This window comes from Suncus etruscus, chromosome 14 (genome assembly GCF_024139225.1).
Source record: "Suncus etruscus isolate mSunEtr1 chromosome 14, mSunEtr1.pri.cur, whole genome shotgun sequence".
Taxonomy (NCBI): Eukaryota; Metazoa; Chordata; class Mammalia; order Eulipotyphla; family Soricidae; genus Suncus; species Suncus etruscus.
In genome coordinates, this window is record NC_064861.1 from 33,366,706 (window position 1) to 33,387,681 (window position 20,976).

At 46.7% G+C, this 20,976-nt stretch overlaps 1 protein-coding gene and 1 non-coding gene across 5 annotated transcripts in view; one reads left to right on the forward strand and one right to left on the reverse strand.

The window, feature by feature from the left end:
* The first annotated feature begins 9,695 nt into the window (after window positions 1-9,695).
* P4HA2 (prolyl 4-hydroxylase subunit alpha 2) overlaps window positions 9,696-20,976 on the forward strand; it is a 41,764-nt gene continuing 30,483 nt past the window's right edge. For 3 of the 4 annotated variants that reach the window (XM_049786742.1, XM_049786741.1, XM_049786743.1), the window contains exons 1-4: window positions 9,696-9,820; window positions 12,598-12,694; window positions 13,048-13,199; window positions 20,342-20,479. In XM_049786742.1, coding sequence (XP_049642699.1) covers window positions 9,739-9,820; window positions 12,598-12,694; window positions 13,048-13,199; window positions 20,342-20,479 — 469 coding nt within the window. In that variant the 5' untranslated portion in view covers window positions 9,696-9,738. The remainder of the gene's footprint in view (window positions 9,821-12,597; window positions 12,695-13,047; window positions 13,200-20,341; window positions 20,480-20,976) is intronic. The other variant, XM_049786744.1, reaches the window with a different exon arrangement.
* On the reverse strand, window positions 16,782-16,883 carry LOC126029265 (U6 spliceosomal RNA). The gene has a single exon (XR_007502896.1). It is a non-coding gene; the product is annotated as a U6 spliceosomal RNA (small nuclear RNA).

The window sequence follows — 20,976 nt, forward strand, 5'->3', positions numbered from 1 at the left end:
GGAGAGAAGGGATGGGGGTGGTAGTATGGGCCTCATGTCCCCTGTCATCATCGCATTATTATTATTATTATTATTATTATTTGTGTGTGTGTGTTTTGGGGGGGGTTACACCTGGCAGCGCTCAGGGGTTACTCCTGGCTCTATGCTCAGAAATCGCCCCTGGCAGGCTCTGGAGACCATATGTGATACCGGGATTCGAACCACCGTTCTTGTGCATGCAAGGCAAACGCGCTACCACCATGCTATCTCTCCGGCCCCCACATCATCATCATCATCATCATTACTATTTTCATTTTGGGGGTGACACACCCAGCAACGCTCAGGGCTTGACTTCTGGCTCTGCGCTCAGGGGCTCAGTCCTGGTGGGACTCAGAGGACCAAATATATTTGGTCTCAGTATGGAACCCGGGTCAGCCGCGTGCAGTGCCTTCACCCCGTCCACCCCTGGGCCACCTCTGGTCAGCTTGGGGGGACTTCTTCACTAGTCTGCTCGGTCTTCTGAGAACCCCCCAATTCCAGATCCAGGCTCCTTTTGCCTGAAGGTGCTGACACTGGGAGATGAAAGGAGGAGCGTGTGCGCGCGGAAGGCAGGGGAGTGGGCCAGCGCCCCGCGAGTCACCGCACGCACCCCAACCGCCGCCGCCCCTTGTGCAACCGGGGGTGTACGTGCGGCGAGCGGCGGGCGGCATGACGGGCGTGGCGGGCGGGCGGGCCGCCTCCCCTGCAAGGGGGCCCCCGACGGGGACGACCCGGCCGGCCGAGGCGCTGCAAACGCGGAGCCCGGGCCCGAGCGCGGGGAGGTGGGACCCGGCCGCAGCCGGAGGAGGTGGAGCGGCCGCGCGGGGTGGAGCCCGGGGAGGAGGCGCCGCGCTGGCCCCGCGCCGCCACCGCCGGAGCTTCGGGGCGCAATAGGGGAGCGTGTCCAGGTGAGCGCCCGCGGGGATCGCAGGGCAGGGCGCTGGGGCCGGAGCGGGGCGCGGGGTCCCAGCTCCCCGTGAGGGCTCGAGGGGCCCCGTTGCCCGCCGCGCAGTGGCAGCCGCAGCCCCGATCCCGCAGCCCCGCTTCCGAGGCGCCCGGGTTCCCGTCCCACCGCGCCGCCGCCCTTCCTGCCGCGCCCCGCACCCGGAGGCCTGGCCCCTGCGCGCCCCGCTGCCTTTTGCAACGCGCCCACGCTGGGATCGTGGTCTCGCAGGGTCCGGGCTGGTGCCCCCCTTGTGATGCCTGGGACCGTGGGACAGAAACATGCTTTTTTAAAAAAAAATTCCTTATGAACTTGCATGTCTTTCCTTAGCTGCTGCGCGGAGAACCTTCGAACCTTTTGGGCGGCACCGAGTGAACCTGCAAACCCGTGGCCGAGTTTGCTAGTCCAGGGCAGTGGAGGAATAAGGACCAGATCCGGGAGGCCAGGCTCGCCCAACTGCGCGGTGAGTGCCTGGTTAAGGAGGGAGCCCCAGACGGGACAGTGGGTACCTCCGACCTGAAAGCTTTCTGGAGGAGGAGATGCCCCTTGGGCTGGACCCAGGCTAAGGCAGTGACCCGAAACCTGTTGGAGTGGGGAATGAGAAAGGCGATTCTCGAGTGAAGCAAGGTGATGGGGGAAGACACTACTAGGACCTCAAGCTAGTGGGCAGACTTTCTGAGATTGTGCCCTGAGTGTCAGTTGGGTGCGGTGTGCTCAGAATTAGTTGCTCCTGTTCTCTGTATTTGGCTCTGACCCCATGAGGATAAAGATAAGCATCCTGCCCTGTCTCAAAGGGAGTCTTTGCTGTTGACCTGCCCAGCGCCCTCAGCTATCTTGCATGGGACCCTAGCCCTGACAGTAAGTTAGGGGGTTCATCATGATGTAACGTTTTTTTTGCAGAGCTCCTTAGGATATTTTTTGCATGCTGCTGCTTCTCAGTTCCTAGCACAGCTGGGACGGCAGCTCACATTGTTTAATTCTCTAGGAAATGAATATTTCAACATTCCCTTTAATTGATGCTTTGGCCCCACGTATGTCCAGGCTGCGGTCTCTCATCCTAGTTCTGAGCCTCTACCAGTGGTCCTCAAACTATGGCCCGCAGGCCACATATTGTATTTGTATCTGTTTTGTTTCTTCATTGCAAAATAAGATCTATGCAGTGTGCATAAGAATTCGTTCATAAGTTTTGTTTTTACTATAGTCAGACCCGCCAGTGGTCTGAGGGACAGTGAACTGGCCCCCTGTTTAAAAAGTTTGAGGACCCCTGCTAGACCCAGCCTCTCTCTGTTCATTTCTCCCCTTTTGTGAGATGTTTTGGTGTTGAATCCTTTTTGTCTATGGTCTTCTTGTTTTCAGAGGGCCCTGCCTATCCATTGTGGTCCAGTCAAGGAGGCCACGTTGCAAGGACGGAGAAATTGGCAGGGGCCTCAATCTGGTGATGTTGTCATAACGAGTCACTCTGGTTCTTTGAAAGTCCAGCAGGCATAAGTGGTGACCACCGAGCACCGTCTGTGGCTTCTTTTACTCTATTGCTGGCATTAAAATGTGGGGGAGGGTTGTGTTTTTCCTGTCACTGGTTTAGCCTGACCATAGTGGATCTTCCTGTGGGCCTGATTTTTGCTTAGAGTATGCCAGGTATTAGAATGAGGGAGAAGAGGTGTCCGTGGTGGTTCTCTCCTTACCCTGGTGGCTTATGATCCCTAAGATTGCTGTTTCATGCTGGACACTGGCCAGAAGCCAGTGGAGGAACTCAGAGCTTAAACACTCGAGGGCAAGATTGCGTGGGCATGTCCCTAAGGAATGAGTTGGGGTTAAGGATCTGGGGTCTGCTTGTTTTCCAAAAGAGCCTCACTTTTGAACACTGTCCTCCCACATCCCTGGGAGGATCTGAGGCTGGATCCAAGCCCTTGGCTGATTTGTGGCCACGCTGGCCGATAGTGTGTAATGGACAGTGGGTGTGTCTCTGGTTCCCGGGATCTGTCAAGAGTTTAATTTTATGCAGATGTAGGTTGGCAAGAAATGCTGTGATGCAGGCACGTGCAAGTCCAGACAGAGACTGAAACGAGAGTGATACTTGGAAAAATTTGTTCAGATCTAGCAATTTGGACTTTTGAAGTGCTTCAGGGTGGACCCCAAATCTATCCTAAGGCAGAGAGGGCTGGTTGCTGCTGTGGTTTCTGGCATTTGGAGGAGCAGGTCATTTTTAGAAGGAGCGGAGGGTAATGAAAGGTTTGGACTAGACTTACTGCAGCCCTGGAAGAGAGATTTTCGATCCAGAGGTGACCTTGAAGGGTGGAGATTGAACTGTTTGAATCTTGAGTTCTCTAGCTCTGATGGAGGATCTCTCTGAACTTAGCTAGGATGTGATTTCAGGAGTAGAGCCTGCTCTATACCTAGCATTAAGCAGTCAAGAGCAGAACAAGATTCAGCAACACCCCCCCCCCAATTTTCCATCAGCTATTGCTGCCAGTCAGTCCTATAAAACTATTTGATGGAGTATTCCACACAAAGGCCTCCCACACAGGTGGAACATGCCCAGGTTAACCCCTTGATCCTGGGTTGGTCCAAAGGACCTGGCCTTGCATGAGATTGACATGAACTGGTTAGAGGTACAGAAATCCTAGCATGTTAGTCCAGACTCATATTTTTTTGGGGGGTATGGATATGTGTTTTTGGGGGCTCATCTGGCAGTGCTCAGCAGCTAGCTATTCCTGGCTCAGTGCTCAGCAGTGACTCCTAGAGGTGTTCAAGGGCTAATAAGTAGAAGCTGGGGATAAAACTGGGACAAGCCACATGCGAGACCTTAAGTGTCTTTCTCTCTGTACAATCTCTACCTTTGGAGACCTCCCTTTTGATAGAGAACTTTCCACATGAACTGTAGAGTTGAGTATTTGATGTGGGGTTGGGAAGGGGAGGTACATCTGATAGTGCTCAGGACTTACTTTTGCCTCTCTGCTTAGAGATTACTTCTGGTAGGGCTCAGGGAGACCATATGTGGTGCCAAGGATTGAATCCCAGTTGATCCACACACTTTACTTGCTGTGCTATCTCTAGCTCCTAGAGTTGATGACTAGTTCCAGGGTAACTTCATGATGGTCAGACTGCCTGTCTTTTGTGAATTCATATTTTTTTCCTTGGGGACTTCTAGGTTTTGGAATTGGCTAGATTTTTGCCTTGATTTCCTCTTCACTGTCTCCTGAGCCAACTTCTTTCTCCCCAGAGATCAGCTGACAGCAGGTCACTTCAGGTCTATGGGCATTCCTTATTGCCATTAGAGCTGATGATCGATATAAATTGTGCCCAATCTTGGGCTGTCCACTGCCACCTGCCATCTCATTGTCACTGTAAGGTGATGGGAAATGACCTCGCACTGAGAAACTGTTCTGTGTCATGGAATTTCTGCAGAGCTTGTCTGTAGGTATCCTGCCTGCTTAAACTGCCAGTACTTCCCTATGAATCCTGGGCAGCTTGTTAAAATTGAGACTCCAAGAGACCTGTCAAAGGGTAAAGGTCACAGAGCCAGAAAGTGGTGGTAGAACTGAGATTTAATTTTGGAGCTGTTTGCCCTTGCCTTAGATGGGTCTTCCCAGTGAGCTGCCCTACCTGTGCTTGGGCATTTGTGAGGACAGAAGGGATTACCCCTGAACTCACTGTTTCTGTCTTCTGCATCCACATTGTTGTCCTCCCTTTCGAGATGCAGTGAGGGGTGTCCATGAGGCACTTTTTGGCCCTGTGGACCAACCAAGATCGAGGGATTGACCTGGCCATATGTGTTCCACCTGTGTGAGAAGACTCCATCCAAATAGTTCTTCTATAGGACTGCAATAGCTAATAACAATAGCTCATGGAAAATGCTGAGGGAGGCAGGGCTGAGTTTTGTTCTAGTCTTGATTTGCTTTGGCATGTCAGGCAGGTCGGAAACCCTCAGCCTCAGTGATGTAGAGATCTGTGTGAAATGGAGATGGTAATCTAGCTAGGTTACAAGGTTTTGGTGAGGATTAAGTGGTAGGAATGAAAGATTTTGAGATCCTGGATAGTGATTAGTTTCACCTAGAAAACAGAGTCCAAGGCAGAACTTATGTGCTTAAAGCTTTATCGGAAGGTGCAGACTGGATAGCTTGGGGAGGCCTCTGAAGCAGGAGGCAGAGCAGAAAGCTCAGGCTAGTGGTGTTTTACTAACTAGCTGGTCTGCAGGGAGACACACAGGCTGCTCAGTCATGCAGGACTTTCCTGGCCAGTGCCACAGCAGAGCCACATCATGGGACAATTCCTCAGTGAGAGGCGAGGAGGGACTTATCTGCTGACCTCTCCTTATCTTTGGCCTTTATTGTCTTTCCTTGGCCAGAGTGGCCTCCTGAGGAATTAACTTCCCCTCATTTTTACTCCTTCACTGCTGCCAAGAAGTGGATGGGGTGCCAGAGATTTGGAGCCTGTATGATCCCCTCTACTGGGTCTGAATCAGAACACATGGTCCTGTGCCCTGGAGACATGGGAAACCTGGAGAGGAGGAGGTAGCATGTACTCCGGAAATGCCCTTGTGAGGGCACTTTCATTTGTTCTGATGTGTGGTTTCCACTTCGGGGCAGAACTCCCAGAGTCCACCCATCTCTGCCAAGTTGACTGGGAATCAGTGGGGCTTTGCATGTCTAGTTACTAAAAGCAGAAGACTGGAGCATGGGGGCCCGGAGAGATAGCACAGCGGCGTTTGCCTTGCAAGCAGCCGATCCAGAACCAAAGGTGGTTGGTTCAAATCCCGGTGTCCCACATGGTCCCCTGTGCCTGCCAGGAGCTTTTTCTGAGCAGACAGCCTGGAGTAACTCCTGAGCACCGCCGGGTGTGGCCCAAAAACCAAAAAAAAAAAAAAAAAGAAGACTGGAGCATGAAAACTCAGCATGTTCACAGACAAGATAGCAAGTGTGAGGACCTGTTTAGGCGAACATGGAACCATCAGCGTATTAATCAAAAAGGAGCACAGTTTTTCTGTGAGGTCATAGTTCTGTGCTACAAAGATAGGAAGATTGACATTAGAAATGGGGCTGTTGGAGATGGCAGGGCTGGGTCACGTGGGGTCAAAGGGCTTGGGGGGCTGAGGCATCTGGACTGTCTGTCCAAGGGAATGGAGAATCTTTGTTGGGGTGCAGTGGGGTGGGGTGTCTGAAACAGGAAGAGAGGGGGGGCTTAGGGTCAGCCCTTCAGATAGAGAGCAGAGAGGATGGAAGCCAGATGAGATGAGAGGCCAGTGTAGACTTGTAGGAGGGATTGGGTGGCTCAGAACTCAGTGATAACTAAGGCACATTGGTAGGTAAGGAGAGACATGAACTCTTCTCCTCAGGCTTTCCTCCCGGGAGCTGGCTGTCTGTGGCTCTGAATGAACAGCGTATACTTTGCTAGCAGGACTCTGGGAACATCAGCAAGACTCCTGGCCACTGTCTTTCAGAGCTGGCCACCCTGACAGGAAGCAGAACTCTGAGGCTTGGGGTGGGGGTGTTGCTTAGGCAGATTTCACTTCTTCATGGAAGATAGGCAGCATCTTGTTCCATGCCAGGCAAGCCCAGTTTGTTCTAGGCAAATCCATGTTCTGTCTCAGGTCTGTTAAAAACATTGTTAAAACTCCAGCTATAGCATTCGGGTAGCAGCTGGGAGCTTGGCAGAGGCTCTTGCCTGATGAGGTAAAGGGAGACTCTCAGGATGCTGTTGGTTTGCAGCTGGAAACATCATTTTATGGCCACTTGGCCAGGTTGTAAATGTCTTTTCCAAAGAGTCAGCTTGTTAAGGCAGCTAATGGTATGTCCTGGAACTGGTCAGTATTTAGAAAGAGGGCTGGTCCCCAGGGCTGCCACTGGCACTGGCCTTTGGAAGACTTTAAAAGACCTCCCAGTGGCTAGCTCTCAGGGCTGCCCTGGACTCTATTTGAGAGCAAGCTGCTTTGTTTTCTTTTTGTTTTAAGCACATCATAAAATATTTTTAAAAATTCTTGTCAGAATTCCTTGTAGAAAGAGTTGGAAATACAAATAAACGGAAAGAGAAAAAAAGGAATTACTTCACTAAGAGGCGGCTAGATTTATGGCTGCCTTCTTGCATATGTATGCTGTATAAGCAGACTTTCCTTGTGAACATGGAATCAGAGAGTGCAGACCAGTCTCTCTGGGATGGACATGCTGCCAAGTCATGTCCTCTCTACTCTTGTCCTCCCCAAATTGACTCTGGGTATGAGATGGGGGGATTAGGGTGGTTGGGCTGTTGCAGCTTCTTCCAATTTGGCTTTGAGTGGTTGATCTTCTTGCTTTTGGGCCACAACTGGCAGTGTTCAGGGGTTACTCCTGGCTCTGCACTCAGGAATCACTTGTGGCAGGCCTGGAGGACCCTATGGGATGCTAAAGAATGAAACCTGGGTCAGGCAAGCATTCTACCTGCTGTACTATCTCTCCTGCTCACTTTTCTCTCTTTTTTTTTTTTTAAATAAGGACCATGCCCAGTAGAATTTGGACGCCACTAGCTATATCTGTTAGTATATGGGAATTTATGTTTCAGGGATAGAACTCAGGGCTTCGGTATGTAAGGCATCTGCCCTTACTGGAAAAATCTCCCAGCCCTGGATGATTTTTGCCACAAAGCCTTTGAACATTTAAAGATTAGGAGAAAGAGTGGGAGGGGCTCCAAGGATTTTCTGCTTGTTGTGACCAATATTAATAGTGGTAGTTAGGGTACTTGCTTCTTGGTGTCTGGTTCTTTGAACTAGCAGTTATGTCCTCTGCCTCCCAGCACAGTGGGGCTTAGAGATCCTTGATAAGTCATTAAGTCATTTCCCGGAACTACTGGGGTTTGTGGATGGGTGTAGCTAGACCAGAGAGCACATTTCAGAAGAAAATGACAGCTGGTATTCAGGTAAAGAAGGAACTGGCTGTCTTTTTTCCTTAGCATTGTAAGGTACAAACTTTGGACAGCCTCTCAGGATGAGTAAAAGGATGTGGAGAGGTTTCTTCTGCTCCTGACTTTTGTCTCTGAAGATGCATGGCTCTGCCTTGGTGACACAGCTGAGAAGTGCCGGAACTCCTCTCTTCCACCTGTGTCTAGTCTAGTCTCCAGCTTGAGCCCTGCTTTCCCTGTGCCCCAGCTTGATCTGTAGCTGACTGACTGGTCCTTCCATATCCACATCCTGCCCTGAGCTTCCCTGGTGCTCCCTGCATACTTACAGAAGTAGCTTTTAGTGTCAAACCTTGGGAATCTCTTGAAGTATAAAGGAAAGACAGAGTCTTCTATGAGGGCTTGTGTCATCACGAAGAAAGGCTTTCTGGAATCTAGGATGGAGGTTCAGTGGAGATGTGGGGGATCAGACTACTAGCTGTACTGAGATGGAGACTTTCCCCCATAGCTGACCCTATCCTGCTCCCATTCTCTGTGACTTGCTGCCCCAACTGCCCAGTGGATCTCCAATTCTGATGTTCCCTAACTCATAGCAGGTTCTGAGGTGAAGGATCCTATTTGGGTATTTCTGGGCTCCCCGTGAACATGCTATTTCTGAATACAGATATTAGGCTAGAGTGGGAACCAATATGGCCTATTCCTCTCCTCATCAGACAGAGGCACCAAAGGGTGGTGTTGGGTTCGGTGGAGACATGGTGGGTTGAATTATCTTCTGAAGAATGGGGTGAGTGAACACTCATGGGCTGGAAGAGCAGCAGTGGGTCAACTGGCATGAGCTCAGACTTAGGATTTAATCACCTCAGATGTACAGTTAAGAGGCCCATTTGTGTTTCCTTCATATTCATGGATTTCTCCTAGTAAAATTCCATAGGGGGCCCGTGTGAGGCAGAGCAGGAAGGGGAGGTGTGTGCTGAGGTTAAGGCTGGTCCTGCATGTCAAATTGTAGGGCTGAGCAGGGGTGGGGAGGGCAGAAGTCTGAGTTTCCGTTGTGTACTTAGGTCCTGAGCCAGCAAGCCTTGCCCTAGGTTGTACTGGCTGCCTTGAGAACTGGGCTTGGCTATTTCTAGATGGATAAATACTGTCTAGCTCTGGCTTCTTCTGCATGTCAGCAGCCTGGCCCAGCCCACCCAGGCTGAGGTTTTGGCCCTTAAGTCTGCCTTGGAGTCTATATGCTATGCCTATAGCCTGGCATAGATGGGTGTTGACTAAACATGTGTGACTGCTATCTCCCCAGAAGTTCACTGTAGATAGGAGTATCTAGATATGGGGCAGATTTGCCCCTCTTCTGGCTGACCATTGGGGACAGCTCACTATGGAGGTGTGTCAGGTTCTCTATCATTACTCTCTTGTCCTATTGATAGTCCAGTAGGTAGGGCTGTGAGTTAGATCTGGGTCCCTAGCACCTGGTACTTTTTGGGTGCATATATTGGAAGGAGAGCCTTGGAACAGACCAGTGCTCTGTAAAAGAGAAGTCTTGGGCCAGTCACAGGAACTAGAAATGACGGCCAACCAGCCCTACCATACCGCCAGAGGTTCCAAGGAATGGGGGTGGAGGTGGGGGTGGAGTGGGAGGCTCTGGGTGTGGACAGAGATTCTCCCAGGGTCACAGGCTGTTCCTCCTGCTCTGAGCCTCCCAGAGGGGGGCTGGACAGCAACTTCCAGCTGTGCTGTATCCAGACTGCTTTTGACCAAGACCCTGCTTATTCTCTGTGGCTTCATGTGGTTGGTCAGACTGTGACACGTCTCAGTTTGGGTGTATGTGCTCATGTGATAGTCTCATGACAGGTGCTTTCCTTCTCTCTTCGATCCAGGAACCATCACTGAATGCCTCATAGACTCAGCCCTCTGTGACCATGAACTCCTGGGTATCTGCATTGCTGACAGCCTGGTTCGGTGTCCTGGGCTCTGTGCAGGCTGAATTCTTTACTTCAATTGGTACGTGCAAACAGGACAGTCTGAGTCATCAGCTCAAGTGCTGGGGAAAGTTGCTCTCTGAGGCTTGTTCTCATTTAGGGTTGTTCTCATGTGGCCTCAACTGCTAGTCTTTTTTTATTTTTTCTCTCTCTCTTTTTTTGTTTTTGGGTCACAGCTGGTGTTGTTTAGGATTTATTCATGGCTTTGTGCTCAGGGGTGTCCTGGCATGGTTGGGGGATCCTTTGGGATGCCAGGAATCTACTTCCTGAAGTATTGCTCTAGCCTCTTAACTGCTGTTTTTTTTTTTTTTTGTTTTGTTTTGTTTTGTTTTGTTTTTAAACTTCCTACCTATGGACCATAGCATAGTAGAGCAGGTAGGGCATTTGCTGAGTTCAATCTCTGGCATCCTCTATGGTCCCCCATGCCTGCCAGAAGTAACCCCTAGTACCGCCGGGTGTGGCCCCCAAGCCTTCCTGAAAATAAAAATAAAAACAAAATCCCTCCCTCATTATCATTGTTGATGCTTTGATGACCAGGAACTGCACACATGTCTGACTGCAGTGCTCGCTGCTACTGACATACTTGACTGCAGTGTGCAACATGCAACAGGGCTAGCTCTCCTTTAGCTGTGGTGTTCACTAGGATTTTGCTCTTTGTTGGGGCACATATTTACAATTATGGTGCTTGCTTGGACTTACTGAGTGTCCACATGGGTCATACTTCCTGGCCCTTGTGCTTACATATCTTTTTTCAGTTGTAGTAGCTGGAGACTGCACTCCTTTTTGTGGTGCTTATGCATGCTTAATTGCACTGTGGCCAGAAGCCATTTGAGGTGCTGGGGATCACAAAGAGCAGAGCTGCCAGGATTGAACTTAGCCCACGTGGGATTCTGGGAATGGTGAATTTGTGCTCTGAGACCCTGTCTAATTCTCCAGATCTCAACTTCTGGTTTTATCCATTTTGGAAGAAATTGGAGCTTGCAGAATTGTCACTTTTCCCTCCGACATTCTGATGACCTGAGTGGTTTAGGAGCTGGCTCTGAGCCTGGCTTCAGGCCTGGGAAGTAACAGGCTGCTGCTGGGCTTCTCAACCTTTCTGACCATCTTTCTCTTTATTCGGTGGTTCTGAACAGAGAGCACTCTGACAGTGCTTGCTTTTCTCCTTACCCAAAGTCTCAGAGCTATTTTTTTTTCTTTAAAAAAATTCTTTTTTGTTTGTTTTTTGGGCCACACCCAGTGATGCTCAGGGATTACTCCTGGCTCTGCGCTCAGAAATCACTCATGGCTTGGGGGGTCATATGGGACACTGGGATTTGAACCACCATCCATCCTGGATTGGCTGCGTGCAAGGCAAACACCCTACTACTGTGCTATCGCTCCAGCCCCTTAAAAAATTTTTTAGGGGGCCCTGGAGAGATAGCACAGCAGCGTTTGCCTTGCAAGCAGCCGATCCAGGACCAAAGGTGGTTGGTTCGAATCCCGGTGTCCCATATGGTCCCCTGTGCCTGCCAGGAGCTATTTCTAAGCAGATAGCCAGGAGTAATCCCTGAGCAACACCGGGTGTGGCCCAAAAACCAAAAAAAATAATAATAATAATAATTTTTTTTAGGGGTCAGAGTGATAGCATAGTGGTAGGGCATTTGCCTTGCATGAGGCCAACCTGGGACTAACCCGGGTTCAATTCCCTGCATTTCATATGGTCCCCCGAGCCTGCCAGGAGTGATTTCTGAGTGCAGAGCCAGGAGTAACCCCTGAGCACCTCTGAGTGTGGCCCAAAAATCAAAAAATTTTTTAATTGAATTACTTAGAAATACAGTTACAAAGTTGTTCATGATTGAATTTTAGTCATCCATCCCTTCCCCTGTGCACATTTTATGACACCACTGTCCCCCGTTTCCTTCCCCACTAACTACCTGTCCCGTACCTCTATAGTAGACAGTTTTCCCCCTCTCTTCTTTTTTTTCCTTTTAGACACTGTGGTTTGCAATACTGTTACTGAAAGGTTATGCATACCACTTTACCTCTTTTCAGCACTCAGTTCTTATCCAGAGTGATCATTTCCAGCTCTCAGAGCTTATTTCTTTGTGGAAAAGCCCTGGGATTATCTGTGCCCCATGACATGTACTAACTGGGTGGCGGTGGAAGAATGAGATTTGGAGTTATTGTAAAACATTCATTGGTGTGCTTACCTCAGTCTCTTAATGCCCTTGCTTCTCTTTCTGAGACTAGGGACCATAGCCATGTGAGTTCCTATGCCCCATTTGATTCTAATTCTCAGAATCCTATCTTTTTTTTAAAGATTTTTTATTTTTAATTTTTTTTTATTTAAAGAACCATGATTTATAATGTTATTGATAGTTGAGTTTTAGCCATATCCTATTTCAACACCAATCCTACCACCAGTGTCATCTTCCTCCACCCATGCTCCCATACTCCGTCACTCCCTACCCCACACCTGCTACCTTGACAGGCACATTACCAAGTTCAGTGGTTGCATCTTAGACCTCATGATTTTAGTGTTATTGAGTATTTGCATTGGCTAGATAGCTATGTCACTCTCTTATATCAGCAGTATAATTAAATTCCTGATCCCTGTTACTTTCTGTTCTCATCTTCTTTCCCCTCTTGATTTCTTTCCTTCTCAGTCCTTCTCCTCCCTAAGCTCCACAGTCCCATCTTAAGAGAGCTAATATGTCCTTGTCCTAGGGAACTTGCCTCTCTCTAGGCTGGGGTTGCCTGTCCCAAGGAATGCCTCTGGACATCATAATTCCTCCCTCATCCTTTTATTCTCCCTTGCAGGTCACATGACAGACTTGATTTATGCGGAGCAGGACCTGGTGCGGTCTCTGAAGGAGTACATCCTCATGGAGGAAGCTAAGATCTCCAAGATTAAGAGGTGTCTGATGTCCTGTGTTCCTATGCCATCCTGGGTCAGCTCACCCCACCTCCACCAGGCAGCTCTTGATATCAAGACACAGCTCTTGATAGGGCCCTGTGGAGCTGGCCTAGAGCTTCTTCATATCAGTCTTTCAAAGTAGCGAATATGTGGGATAAGGACTCAAGGCTTTCTGCAGACATTTGGGTTCTTAGTTCTCTTATCTAGATGAAAGGACTGGAAGTATATTGGGAGGTTCATTTATTTATTATTGCCTTCCAATGAGAGGATTCTGAATCTCACCAGAGAAATGACCACAGATCAAGACACAGGTGGATAGGTGTGATAATCTTTCTTTTCCTTTGGTTTCTCAGTTGGGCCAACAAAATGGAGGCCCTGACCAGCAAGTCAGCAGCAGACCCTGAGGGTTATCTGGCCCACCCTGTGAATGCATATAAACTGGTGAAGCGGCTGAACACAGACTGGCCTGTACTGGAGAACCTGGTTCTTCAGGACTCAGCTGCAGGTGAGGGGCAGTGAGCAGGTGCTCTGGTGACTGGGTGGGTGTTCTTGCGCTCATGCTGAGATTCAGTTGGGGTATCTGAAACTGTCTGTGGTTGGGTATGTGTGGTTATGTGTGGCCATCGATCCACTGGTCTTATGAATATTTTCTTCTCTGAAGGACTTGGCAATTGCCTGTTCCTATAATTTTAGTTTTTATGTTGGGCCACACCCAGAGGTGCTCAGGGTAGATGCATTACTCTTTGCTCAGGAATCACACCTAGCACTTCTTGGAGGGAACATAGGTGATTCCAAGGATCAAATGTGGGTCAGCTGAATATGAATGAGGCAGGCATCTTAATTCCTGGACTATCTCTGTCCTTGAAAATTGCAGTTCTGAGGCCAGAGCGATTCTACAACAGCTAGGTGTTTGCCTTGTACGATGCTGACTCTGCTGCTGACCTGGGTTTGATCCCTGGTATCCTATATGGTCCCCAGAGCACCATCAGGAGTAATTCCTGAGGGCCAGTCAGTAGTAACCCCTGAATACTGGCCAGTATGACAAAACAAAACAAAAAATCATTAAGAAAACCAAAAATTTTTTGTTTTTGTTTTTAGCCCAGACCTGGCTCAGGAGTTACTCCTGGTTCTGCACTCAAAAATTATTTCAAGGAAGGCTTTAGGTACCATATGGAATGTTAGAGATTGATCCTGGATCAGTTGTGTGAAAGGCATCTGTCCTACTCACTGTGCTATTGCAAACGAGAAGATATTGCTCCTACCCCCAAACTAAAAATTCTTATATAATTGCCTAGTGATAGGTATTTTTACTTCACTATCACATAAAATTTTAGTATTTTTACACATGGATATTTTGATGAATAATAGTACCATAGATATCAGCCCAGGAATGCAAACTAACTTTCTTTTTGTTTGCTTTGTTCTGTTTTTGCACTTTTGGTTCACACCCATTGGTGCTCAGGGGTTTCTCCTGGCTCTGCTCTCAGAAATGGCTTCTGGCAGCTTAGTGGACTATATGGGATTCTGGGAATCAAACCTGGGTTGGTCTTGGGTCAGCCGTGTGCAAGGCAAAAAGTCTACCCTCTGTGCTATCACTTTGGCCCAACATGCTATTTTTGAGAGACCAAATGAATGAAAAAAAAAGTGAATTAAGCATATGGAAAACAATGAATATAATATATCACATTAAAAAAAGACAAAAATAATACATTATTTTTCTTTTTTTCTCTAATTTTCCTTTTTAGACATTGTGATGTGCCACACTGTTACCAAAGGGGTATTATGCCTATCACTTTATCTTCTTTCAGTAACCAGTCCTTTTCCAGGATGATCATTTCTATATATTATTGTCATAGTAGTCACTTATCTACCATAACTGCACTCCTATGCTATTTGTGGCTAGCTTTCTACCATGGACTGGTCCTCCTGGACCTCATTTCTATTGTCTATGGATATTATTACCATACTCTTTTTATTTTATCCCACAAATGAATGCAAACAATGTTGTAATTATGTGTTTAGAGAAAGTAACTAAAAATATCATACAATAATGTCAACAAAATCTGAGAAATCATTTAACCAGATTTAGTGTTTAATTATGATAACGATTCCAGTAAGATGAGGATAGGGGTTAAAGTGGTAGTATGGGTTAGGGTACTTGCTTTGCATATGGCTGATTCAATCCCTTGCATCCAATATGCTCCCTTGAGCCCACCAGGAGCGATCTCTAAGTCCAGGGCTAGGTGTTAGCCCTGAATACTGCCAAGTATGGCACAAAAACAAACAAACAAACAAACACCCCCCCAAAACAAAACAATAAGATGAATATAGGACTGTATAGCATAATAAAGAACATATGTGACAAATCCATAGATAATATCATACACAATGGTGAAATATTGACAAATTTCCCTCTAAGTTTAGGTATAAGGCAAGATCTTCTTCTCTCATCAGTAAACAAACATTGGCAATCCTAGCAAGCATACTTTGGAAGGAAAAAGACATAAAAAGGATCCAAATTAGAAAAAAGTAAAGTTGGGGCCTGGAGCAATAGCACAGAAGTAGGCCATTTGCCTTGCACGTAGCCAACCCAAGACAGACCCAGGTTCGATTCCTGGTATCTCTTATGGTCCTTTGAGCCTGCCCTGCCAGGAGCGATTTCTGAGCACAGAGCCAGGAGCCTGAGTACCATCGGGTGTGCCCCCCCCCCAAAAAAAGTAAAATGGTTTATTTTCAAATGACATAGTAATATTTATAGAAAATTCTTAGAATCACTACTATTTTTTAAATACATTTTTATTTAAGTAACATGATTATAGTTGGGTTACAGTCACAAACAGAACACCCCCTTCACCAGTGTAACATTCCCCACTCCTAATGTCCCCCTCCCCCCTTCCCATTCCCTGCCTATATTCAAGACAGATATTCTACTACAGTTATTTGTTTCTAAGTTTAGTATATTGCTTTTTTTTTTCTTAAAGAATAAGGGTTAAAAAGAATTAAAAAAAATAATAATAAAGGTGTGACAGTGGCAATTGCCGTTGTTTGCATAGGCCCAGAAAAATATGGGGAAACGGAAAAAGAAAATCCTTGGCCTGATTACAAGAAAGCCTCACCCCCGAAGTTTATTGGTATAAGACCGACTCTGGGCTCCAGGCATACCAGTCTGTCCAATCCAAGTCATTCTCTATGGTCCCGGTGAAACTTTTTTACACTTTAGCTGTTGTTGATATCAGGTTCCTATACACTACTATGTTTTAGTATAAACGATGTTTTAGTATAAACAATGTTTTAGTATAAAGTGGGAGGCTACAAAATCAATATACAAAAAGTTTGTTGTGTTACTGTGTACAAGTAATAAAATAAATATAAGTGAAAGAAATAAAGAGAATTTCTTTTACAATTTCTACAAAAAGTATTAAGTAACTAGGAGTAAACTTATCAAAGCTCATAATAAGAAAGAAATAATATTTTTGTTTAAGGAAAATAATAAGACAGCATTATAAGAAATCAGAGAAGATAAAAAGAAACCAGAATGATATTCTGTGCTTATGAATGGAAAAATTAACATTTTTTAAAATGACCATTCTACCAAAGCACCATACAGATTCATTTCAGTCACTATCTAAATTTCAATGGCAGTTATTTAAAAAAAAATAGTACAAATAATACCGAAATTGTCTAGCTCTACAAAAGAGTTAAGGAATTCTGAGAAAAATGGTAAGGGGAGATATCATGTCTCCCGTTCAAACTGAAATACAAATCATTAGTTACAGAACAATACAGCATTGGAGAAAAAACAAACACACTAATCAGTGGAGTAGAATTGTGATCCCAGGAATAAACTTACACACAATGACAGTTAATTCTTCTCCCTCCTTCCATTTAGTAAAAGACTTTTGTAGGGAAACAGAAAAGAAGGGCAAGTAAGGCTACAAAGTGCCCCAACTATGGGAGAAGTCTCCTAAAACAGGATTTTAAGGAAAGGCTGAAGCCCTTCCTTCTTTTCTTTTCTTTTCTTTTCTTTTCTTTTCTTTTCTTTTCTTTTCTTTTCTTTTCTTTTCTTTTCTTTTCTTTTCTTTTTTCTAAAAATATGGAACAATCCACGAATTTCTGTGTCATCCTTCCACAGGAGCCAGGCTAATCTCTATCACTTCAGTTTTAGTATATATGCTGCCGAAGGTAGCACAATACCTTTTTAACAGGTGGATAGGTGAGCATTTCTTTATTATGCTCTAAGAATGTGGGCCATTAAAATCCAAGAAAGGATGCTGAGATGATTCTCTTCTGGTATCTGGATCCAGCAGAGCCTGCACCATCCAGGTTACTAGGCATAACCTATACCAGTTGATTCCTTTTTGTAAGGGCCACTTTTCTAGTCTCATTCTGACTGCTCCCCTTGTCTCTGTCATTTCCCCCTCTTCAGTATGGTCCTCCAAATGCAGCAGGGGAGAAGGGTGAAGAAATCACTCGCTGCTTCCTGTTAAAACTGGTTGAAGTTTTGAGCTGCAGATGGAGTCCCCTTAAAAAAGGGATTTGTTTAAGAACCCTCTGTGGAAGTCAGATAGAACTTCCAATCTAGGATGCATCAGCATCTGTATGACAGCTAACTTATGACAAGCTAAGAGCATGCCATGGATATCACTTCATACCTGTGCAATGTATGGCCTTTATCACAAAGATCAGAAACAAGTATTGGTGAGGAGTAGAGAAAAGGAACCTCTATACTTCTGGAAGGAATGATGGCTGGTTAGTATGGAGGTTTTTTCTTTTTTTCTTTCTTTGGGCCACACCCGGTGATACTCAGAGGCTGCTCCTGGCTATGAGCTCAGAAATTGCTCCTGGTTTGGGGGACCATATGGGATGTCAGGGATTGAACTGTGGTCCTTCCTGGGTCAGCCACATGCAAGACAAATGCTCTACCGCTGCACTAATGCTCTGGCCCCCAATGGAGGTTTTTTCCAATGTGCTAAAAATAGATTTATCATATTATCCATAAATTCCACTCCTAAGTATCTATATGAAGACTATTAAAGTGCTAATTCATAAAGATTCATTTATTCATATGCTCACTGTAGTGTTATATGTAATAGTTAAGATAATAGCCAATAGACATTGAAAAAAAGAGCCCAATGATGTATGAATGGATAAAGAAAATGTATATATACCCAATGGAAAATTTCTCAGCTATTAGGAAAGATGAAATATTGCCAGTTCTGACACCATTGATGGCGTTAGGGGTGTTATGCTAAGTGAAATAAATCAAGGAGAGAAAGACAAATCCTAGATGATCTCACCCATATGTGGTATATAAAGAAACAAAGTAGGAGAACAGACAAACCCCATCAAAACTAACCCTTGGACTTGGATCACAGAACTGAGGGTGTGGGGATGGGGGTGCACAGGGAGCACATGGAATGGCAGGGGTCTGCACAGGGGTGGGGGGGATATTGGCACTCTGGTAGTGTGTCTATCCTGGAGATAGACAATGAGGTAAGTCAATATTGCTTTAGATTAAAAAAATGAGTTCAGTAGGTTAGTTGGTGGGCCCAGGGCTAACTAATCATTTAAATTCATTTCCATTTTGTGTATTTCATAAGTAAAACATACCTGTTAGTAGATTTGTGAAATAATTATACCGTTTTTTCCTCTTGAATTTTCCAGGTTTTTTTTTTTTACATGCCCATCATGTGTTCTTCCATAATATTATTTTAATGGTTTGATGATAGTAACCTGCCATCCGAAATTGTAAAAGTGATCAAGTCATTGGACCTGGAATTGTTCTAAATTATCTACAGTCTTGTGCTTTCATCTATGTAACCATCTCTGATTATTTTTAAATCAATTTTTAGAAGTGATCATTGAAAATCAGAATATGATTTTTTTTAAAGCTGGGACTGTGCTTGGGCTTTTCCTGTGTTGTATTTCCTATGCTCTGACACTTTCCTCTCAACAGGAGAGAGCCCCTCCTGATCCTAAGCTTCCTTTTCAGTCTCCTGAACTCTGCTTCTTTTCACCCTGTGATGGGAGTAGAGATTAACTTTGGAATAGTTGTCTCTGACTGAGACATTTTAGCCTGTGTAGCCAGACTGGGCTGGGTTTGGCTGAGGGCAGAGAGGCCTCTGGGGAGGGATTGTGAGCTCAGCCATCCTGGAGCCTTGCCCAGTGAGCTCATTGCTGACAGGAACCCTGACTGCCTTTCCCAGACCCCACCTCCTGCCTGGCCTGCGCCTGCCCAGAGTTCAGAACTGGCTGTTCCCTGCACTGTGGGAGACTCAGCTTGTCCCCAGATTTCCCCCCTCTCCTCTAGCCTTGTTCTCCATTCCCCACCCCCACTGTCAACAGCTGGTTCCTTTGGAAAACTACCTGGGGACTACAAGACCAGCCCACAGAGCAAGAGGTTGCTTTGCCTTCTGGTTTTCACTTCTTGACCTGAAATGAAGGGCATGCTGACAGTGTGGCTTTTTTACTGGAGTGAAGACCTATGCTTGCTTTTTCCTGGATTCCAAACTCATCAGAGATCCAGGCCTTGAAGCCCTGAGTAAGGTCCTATGATCTCTATGATCCCTGGATCCTTGGAGCAGCTCAGAATGGGTGTCCGAGGCCAGGAGAGTAGTTAACTCTGGATGTCTTCTTGACCTTGGGTGCCCAAATGACCTTGGAGGCCCAATTACACACTTCCCTTAAACATACACCTTCCCCAAGTCTCAATTCGATTTGAATGTGCTGATTCAGCCTGGGAGGATCTGGCCCCACTCAGGACCCCATGACTATAGGAAGTCCAAAGACCCAGGGCAGCTCCTTGGTGTACTTCTGGGGTCAGGAACTCCCCTGACTCCAGGCCACGATCTTAGGCACCACTTCAGGGCATTCATAGCAGGTTTGAGTGGGAAGGTCTTCCCTAGAGAGCCTCAAGCAGGACCCAGTATGGTCTCAGGCACCCTGTTGGGCCCTGTAGCCCTGCCTCAGCACTTGGCCCGGTCTGGCTCTGTGACCCCCACTTCTGTCTCCCATTCCAGAGAGGCAGCACTGAGCCTCCAGATCTGTCTTTGCTATCTCTAATACAGGGCTTTGGAAATTTGCCCCCTGACTACCTCCTTTCATCTGGGAAATGTTTATCTGGGCTGAGGATAAACTAGATAACCCACCAGTTAATAAGGAAATTTATTTTAAAACACTTTAATAATTGTTTTTGGACCCTACGCACAGTTTTAGAAACCTAGCAGTAAGCACTAAGGTCAGTAATGAGTTTTTAGCTGAACACATCTGTTCCTTGAGCCACTTAGCCTGATAAGTGATCTAGCAGTGGGTGAACTGGATCAAGGGATGCTTAAGGCCTACTCTCCTCTCCCCACATCAGCCCTGTGCCCCTGTCTTTTGTCTTTTTTGCTTCTGCTAGTTCTGACAGAGCTTGGAGCCAGGACTCCCAGGCTCACGTGCTAAGCAGAGCACAGAGTCTCTGATTGGTTCCAGATGCGTTGCCCAGGCAGGCAGCATGACGAAATGGGAGAGAGGCATAACTTGGGGTTCTGGCAGGGGCAGGTGGGGAGGCCACCCTCTAGGGACCCTCCAGTTGGTGTTTCTGGGCTTAGTGAAATGTCACCTCGGCTGCAGGGTAATGCCTGGCATCCTTCTCTCCTTTGGAAGGGTTTATCGCCAACTTCTCTGTGCAGCGGCAATTCTTCCCCACAGACGAGGATGAGGCAGGAGCTGCCAAGGCGCTGATGAGGCTACAGGACACATACAGGCTGGACGCAGACACCATCTCCAGAGGGGAGCTCCCAGGTACTAAGCTCTCAGTTCTGGTTGCCCTGCTCATGGCACTCGGGTTCTCACAGGCTTAGAATCAGACTTGTAATCTTTGTCCTCTTTGTCCTCAGGTACCTCAACACTTCAGGCTGGCATTTTTCCAGTTTTCAAATGCTGCCAGTGTCCCATCATCCCTATGCCAGCAGCATCCCTCATGCGTCAGCCCAGAAACCCCCTCTTATCACCTCCGAGAAAGCCTTGCCTCAGAACCCCACTCAGTATATCCACATCCTATCCATTTCTTTATCACCTAAGGCTGATCTTTGAACTTGCTGTCATTGTTCCTGTCCCTGAACAGTCTGGGCTCTTTCCGAATTCACACGCAAGTTCAGTTGTTGCTCATTTTTTGAACTGCTCCTCAGAATCTAAGACCCTTTTGCATCTCTGTTGATGACCTGTCTCTGTCCTGCCTACCTAAGCTGCTGGGGAAGCTGTAGATACACTTTGTCCACTGTTTAGTTCCCATGTCCCCT